This window comes from Tupaia chinensis, unplaced genomic scaffold, assembly GCF_000334495.1.
Source record: "Tupaia chinensis unplaced genomic scaffold, TupChi_1.0 Scaffold000238_1, whole genome shotgun sequence".
In the NCBI taxonomy this organism is placed as follows: Eukaryota; Metazoa; Chordata; class Mammalia; order Scandentia; family Tupaiidae; genus Tupaia; species Tupaia belangeri.
Window position 1 is genome coordinate 595,286 of NW_006159716.1, and position 6,661 is coordinate 601,946.

Here is a 6,661-nt window from a genome sequence, read left to right on the forward strand (position 1 = left end):
CGGGGCAGGAAGGCTGCAAAAACAAAGGCCAGCGGCCCCCGGGAGCGGCCATGAGGAGAATGAGCCAATGCCCACAGGGCCAGGCTGTGGCTGAGCCAGGCCACAGCTGCCACACACCCTGCCAACACCTCTAGCCCTACGGGCCCTGGGCCTGCCCCAGGTGGCAAAGCAACTGGAAGGAGGTCTAGCAGCGGGAAGATGGAAAGCAGGAAGGATGCTGCAAGTCGGAGGCGCCAGCCAGGACTGCAGGGTAGGATATAATCCGGACTCCTGGGACAAGGGGAAGAGAGAAAAGGAGGAACATCATGGCTGATTCAGGGCCGAGATATACCCCTCACATGCAACAACTCACTCACCTAGAGAAAATCAGCTCCCTTTCCTGCCATGCATATCTTATTCCCAATCTACTTGGAACCCCAGGCCTTTTCTCCCAGAAGCCTTCCCAGATTAATTTGTTTTCATTTTTGGCTTTCTTCTTTATTTATTTAGATTCTATTTTTTTTTTAATTTGCTATAGGGGAGCTTGCAGGTGGCATGATGGTTAAGACACTAGACTCCTACATGGCTGACCACAGGCTGAATCCCAGACCTGGTGGCTTGCTTTTTCACTTTCCTTCTCTCTCTGGTCAAATAAAAAAAAAATAATAATGATAAAATAATTTAAAATATTTGCTATAGGGTATGTAAACTCACCAGCGAGAGAGGAAGGAAGTGAGAAAGCATCCCCTCGGGGGGATGATCATGCTGCAATCCCTTCTCCTCCATTCTCCTCTTAGAATTTTGGCATGCACGCACATATCTGGTAAGTATTTCAAGCTGCTGGGTCCAGGACTTGAACTGCATAGCCATGTGGGATCCAACTACCTTAATCACCAGACCACCTGGCTGGCCCAACCCAATTTACTTTCTAATCTACCCATACCATTTCTGATTCATCATAAGCATTAACAATTTAGCATTGGAGCCAGAAGGTGGTGTGATGGTTAAGTGCTGGACTCCCACACGACCGACCGCAGTTTGAGTTCTGAACTTGGTGGCTTGGTTTTTCACTTTCTCTTTCTCTAACCGCACTTTGAGTTCTGAACTCGGTGGCTTGGGTTTTCACTTTCTCTTTCTCTCTCTCTGGTGAAATTAAAAAATAATAAAAAAAATTTTTTTTGAATAAATAATTGTTTAAAAAAACTATTTTGCATTAAGGTTGTACCTAACAATAAAGACTCTGATTAGAAGGAACATACAGACAACAACCAAGGGCTTCATGCTCATTTTTATAAAGTGATTTACTGGGACGAGCAGACGGCATAATGGCTATATTTCTGGACTCCCACGTAGTCGAAAGCAATTCAAGCCCCAGACCCAGTGGCTTAAAACTCATGCCGGGCACATGTGTGTGCATGCCCAAATTCCGAAGCGGAGAATGGAGAAAAGTGATTGTGGAGTGGCCATCCCCCTTGGGGGGGTGGTTTCTTGCTTTCTGTCTCTCTGTCTCTCAGTGAGTACATGCACCCTATAGCAAAAATCTCTCTTAAAAAAATAAATAAAAAAAAAAATAAAGTGATTTACCTAAGCCTACCCTTAAATTCACCTGAAACCCTGTCAGATGCACTATCTGACTTACAGACAGCTTCTGTACTCTAATACTCTAGTCTAATTTTTTTTTTAAAGTTTTTCCTAGAAGGTGCATAACTTACTGGAAAAGAAAGAGAGAGAGCACAGCCCCCACTGGGAATGGTCATGCTGCAATCCTTCGTCCTCCATTTTTCCTTTCAGGATTTCAGGCACTCATTCACCTGCACCAGGCATGTTTTTCGAAACACTGGGTTCAAGACTCAAACCACATAGCCAGTCATGTGAGATCCGGCAACCTTTACCACCAAGCCACCAGCTAGCCCTTTAGCCTTAATTAATTATTTTTTTGCCATAAGGCACATGCTTTTGCTAGAGAGAGAGAGAGGGAAAGTGAGAAATATCCTTAAAAGAGAATAGGGCTGGTAGGTGGCGTGGTGGTTAAGGGTGCTTGACTCCCACATGGCTGACTGTGGTTTGAGTCCTGGACCTGGGGGCTTGCCTTCTCACTTTCTTTCTCTCTCTCTCACTCTCTTTCTCTCTGATAAAATTAAAATTAAAATAAATAAATGGATAAAATTAAATAAAATAATTATAGAAAAAAAAAACAAACCAAAGAACATAGACATGCCTCAATCCCCTCTCCTCCATTCTCTTCCTAGGATTTTGAGCATTCACACACACAAACACACACACACGCCCAGTGTGATTTTCAAGCCACCAGGACCAGGACTTGAACCATGGCTGGCGCCATATGGGAATCCAGTGTCTTAACTATCACGCCTCCTGCTGCCCTCAACCTTAGTTTTATAAAGCCTCACAATATTCTACCCTGACTTTCTCCTGGTGGTAGAAGGTGGTGTGGATCACTTCTGACATTCCTTTAGCTGAAGAAAAATCTCTTTCTAGTTTCGTCTATATACTTTCGGTACGTAAAAAATATTTTTAATGAACAAAAGATGACCTGTCTACATTAAGAAACAAACACAGGGCAGCCTGTGGCGTGATGATTTAGGTGGCTAGATCCTATATGGCCAACGATGTGGTTTGAGTCCCGGACCCATTGGCTTGCTGTGTGTGATGTGTGCCCCAAATCCCAAAACAACGGAGAGATGGAAGAGAAGGGACTATGGCCTGACCATTCCCCACGGGGTTGGGAAGCTGGGGTGCTTCCTTGCTTTCCCTTCTCCAGTTTCTGTCTGTCTCTCTCCAGTGAGCACATGTGCTACGGGAAGCACATCTGTATCAGTGAATAATGAAATGTCTTGAAGGTTCACATAGAAGAGGACAGTGTGCCTTTGTTAGCAGGGCTGAGTCACTAAAAAGTTTAGCTGTAAGGTAAAATCCTTTGGGTTTTCTTAAAAGTCTACCTGATGGCTGCTAGTTGGTGGCATGCTGGTTAAGGTGGGCTGGATCCCACATGGCCAACTGCACCATTCAAGTCCCAGACCCGCATGAAAGACATGCTGGGCACATGTGCATGTGTACCCAAAATCCTGAGAGGGGGGTCACAGTGTGACCACCCCTGTGGGGGTGATTTCTCACTTCCACTTTCTCTCTCTGGTGAGCACACACAAAAACTGAAAAAAATAAATTCACCTGACGACAACTACTTGGAAGAGTTTAGATTAGAATAAAAATCAGCCTTTAAAATTCTATTTCCCAAGAGGTGATATTATAAAAAAGAACATTGGCACCAGGCCACCGGAGGCCGGTGTGCTGGCCCTACGCTGGCTATCAACCAGCCTCTGGGTGAGCATCCCACTTTCCTCATCAGGGAGTGGCAAGGAGTCCAGAGGGCCTTTCCTGAGATTCTGGATGTGTTTAACCCTCATTAACATTATACAAAAGCTTAGGACATGAAGCGAGATAGCCACAACTTCTACTTATTATATGATGATCTGTATTGCCTTCTCATTAAACTATGAGTTCCCAAAGGAGCGTACCTTTGATTTTATTTATTTATGAGAAATTTTTGCTATAGGGTGCATGCACTTGCCAGAGAGAGAGGGACAGAAAGTGAGAAATTACCCCCCCAGAGGGTTGGCCAGGCTGCAATTCCTTCTCATCCATTCTCCTCTTACGATTTTGGGCACACATGCACACGCACCCAGCGTGAGTTTTAAGCCACCAGGTCTGAGACTTGAGCCACGGTCGACTATGTGGGAGTCCAGCAATGGAATCATATGCCATCTGTGATCTAGGATCATGCCTTTTAAAGACAAGGTCTTACTATGTCAAGATTTTCTTGCCTTAGCCTCCTAGCTGGGACTACAAGAATGTGCTACCACCTTGGTTCTCACCCTCCTCACCCACAGACAGGGTTTTGACATGTTGCCCAGGCCAGCCTTGAGTTCTTGACCGTCTTGCCTCTGCCTCTCTGAGTCGCTGGACTTACAGGCATACAACACTATGCCCAGCCTTAAGATTGGACCAGGAAAGGACTCCTGACCTCCTATGTGGTCCCAGCATGCAGCACAGTGTCTCAGCAGTGGATAGCAAGGCTGTGCCAGAATGTGCCAGTTTTTAATAGCTTCTCCTCTGAGCGGGCTGTAGATGTGTGTGCTAACTAATGATCTCTAGACTTTTCTCTCACTGCTTTTTTAAAAAAAAATTTACCCTCTTAACTGTTTTATTTTATTTTAATTATTTTTTAATTTGACCAGAGAGGGAGAGAGGAAGGGACAATGAGAAAGCAAGCCACCAGCTCTGAGACTCAAACTGTGGTCGGCCATGTGGAAGTCCAGTGTCTTAACCACCATGCCATGAGCCAGTCCCTTGTCTCACTCTTAGACATCAAAGACAAACCAGGATTGCTTCCAGATCAAATAGGTCTACATCTTCTCGTACCAAAGGAAGCAATGCACAAGCCCCCTAATTACACTTGGATAGACAGGGACACTTTACTCCCATGATACTAGGAACTTGCAAAGGCAGAGGCCCGATTACCCTCTGCCTTCTCAGCAGCTAGAGAGAGACTGACTTTAGCTACTTTTGGTCACACCCAAAGGAAATACAAAACTGAGGTGTGTTTAGCACCCATGCCTCATAGCCCTAAACTCCGCAATGGTTTAGGCTTTGATCTTGTTCTTCTTTTCTACCTATAGCTTCCCCTCCGTCTGAATATACATATGCCTTTCTTAGAGTAGGAACACTAATTTTGGGAGGGAAGTGCTGAGAAACTGATTCTACGACTCAGACACAAGTCATCCTTTTTGGCTAAAAACATTGTTCACCTAATTTTGCCTAAAATTCATGAGTTCTGTCTGGACATCTGGAAATCTACGAGTGATGATTGTGACCATTTGTTGGGCCTTTAAAAAACATGCCAAGCACTGCACCATATGCTTAGATGCATTATTTCAGTCAAACCTAACAATGCTAGGAGACTCAGAGACGGTCCAAGGACTGCCACACTGCTGCTATGTGATGACGCTCAGATTTTAATCTACTTCTGCCCTACTGCAGAGATCTCTACTGCATGGAAGATACGGGTTGCGAGTGAAGACTGATGTCCTGCCCTGCCTCTACCCACCTCGGGGTGCCCCAGTAGCAGGCGCTGAGCACGGCGAGGAGCGTGTGGGGCAGGGCGCCGAGCACTAGCTGGGTAAAGCAATGGCCCGGGGTGTTCCCCTGCCACAGCGGGAGCGGCCGCGCTGCGCTGGTGCCGCACAACTGGGCCAAGAGCCGCTCCATGGACGCGTCACCTGAGGGGAAAGCCGAGGGTGAAAGGGGTCAGGTGTCATCACGACTCTGGACAAAGGTCCCAGCCGGGCCTCCCCGCCTCCGACCCCGCCCTCCAATCCCGACCACTTACTTCCGCTCCGAAACCAGAGCCCGCCCATCTCGCGGCACTTCCTAGGGTGAGAGGGGACTGGTTCTCTCCCAGAGCAGGCGGGTTTCTGGACTCGAGTCACCCACCCTGCGCCCTCACCTTCTCCACCCTTGTTTCTACGCCCCCAGGGGCCCAGAGCGTCATACCTGAAAAAGTTGCTTTTTCCAGATTTCAGTATCTTGATCGCTGGTGGAAGCAGAGGAATGTGCGCCGGGCTGTGGGTGCCGGGAGAGACTTCACCAGCGCCCCCTAGAGGCGGGAAGACCTATCAGGCGCTGTTTGCCCTTCCCAGCCGCCGGGCTTCTGCGCACATGCGCTTTACTGCGTGCTTCTGCGGGCCTCTGTGCGCAGGCGCGCTGCCACCGTCGAGGCCTTGGATTTCGGAATAGCTCCCTGTCCAACCTGTTTCTGCTTTACTACAATATAGGGCAGCTCATAGCCTCTGTCTTGGGGTAGTCGCTCCCATATAGCTACTGCTTGCGAGGTGACACAGGCATTGCACACACTAATTCTTAATTTTTTCAGAGAAGTTTTTGCGTTTAGAGTGTGTGCACTTGCTGGAGAGACGCAGGGACAGTAAGAGGGAAAGTGAGAAATCACCACCAGAGGGGATGGCCATACCGCAATACCTTCTCTATTCTCCTGCCAGAATCTTGGGCACACATGCACATGTTCCCAGAGTGAGTTTCAAGCCACTGGGTCCAGGACTTGAACCACAGTCGACTATGTGAAAGTCCAGCATTGTAACCACCATGCCAACTGCTGGCCTCCTAATTCTTAAATTATTTCTAATTCTTAAATTAGGCCAAACATGCCTACCATACGGACAAATAATGCACTTATGAACACTTAACAAAACATTTCCTTCCTTATTGTAATAACTTTGGGAAGTTGCCTAACCTCTTCAGGCATCAGTTTATTCTGTACAATGGCAGCAATAATGCCAATACTGAAACACTGCGGAGTTTAATTTAGAGTGCTTAGGACAAGAGTCTTGCTTCCAGTAGTCTTCCAGTAGGTACCTCTTACAGAGAGATGGTGGAAAAGACATAAGCCTTATAGTTAGAGCAATATGGATTTGAATCACCAACTTTTTTACCATATGAGGATGGGCAAATTACTTTGGCATCTTAAGTTTTATATGGTTGTTTGGTGTGGTATTGGTATCTACCTCACACATGAGTACAGTGCTGGAGGAGCAGTAGCTCAACAAATAACTATGGGGGCCGGCAGACATTGTGGTTAAAGTGGTGGACTCCC

At 46.8% G+C, this 6,661-nt stretch overlaps 1 protein-coding gene across 1 annotated transcript in view; it reads right to left on the bottom strand.

Annotated features, from left to right (window-relative positions):
- The window catches only part of ABCC10 (ATP binding cassette subfamily C member 10), a 26,589-nt gene extending 20,940 nt beyond the window's left edge, over positions 1-5,649 (bottom strand). The window contains exons 1-3 of the mRNA XM_006148530.3: positions 5,548-5,649; positions 5,102-5,273; positions 76-270 (exon numbers count right to left, since the gene is read on the bottom strand). Of these exons, the coding sequence (XP_006148592.1) occupies positions 76-270; positions 5,102-5,262 (356 nt within the window). The 5' untranslated portion in view covers positions 5,263-5,273; positions 5,548-5,649. The remainder of the gene's footprint in view (positions 1-75; positions 271-5,101; positions 5,274-5,547) is intronic.
- Between the last annotated feature and the right edge of the window lie 1,012 nt (positions 5,650-6,661).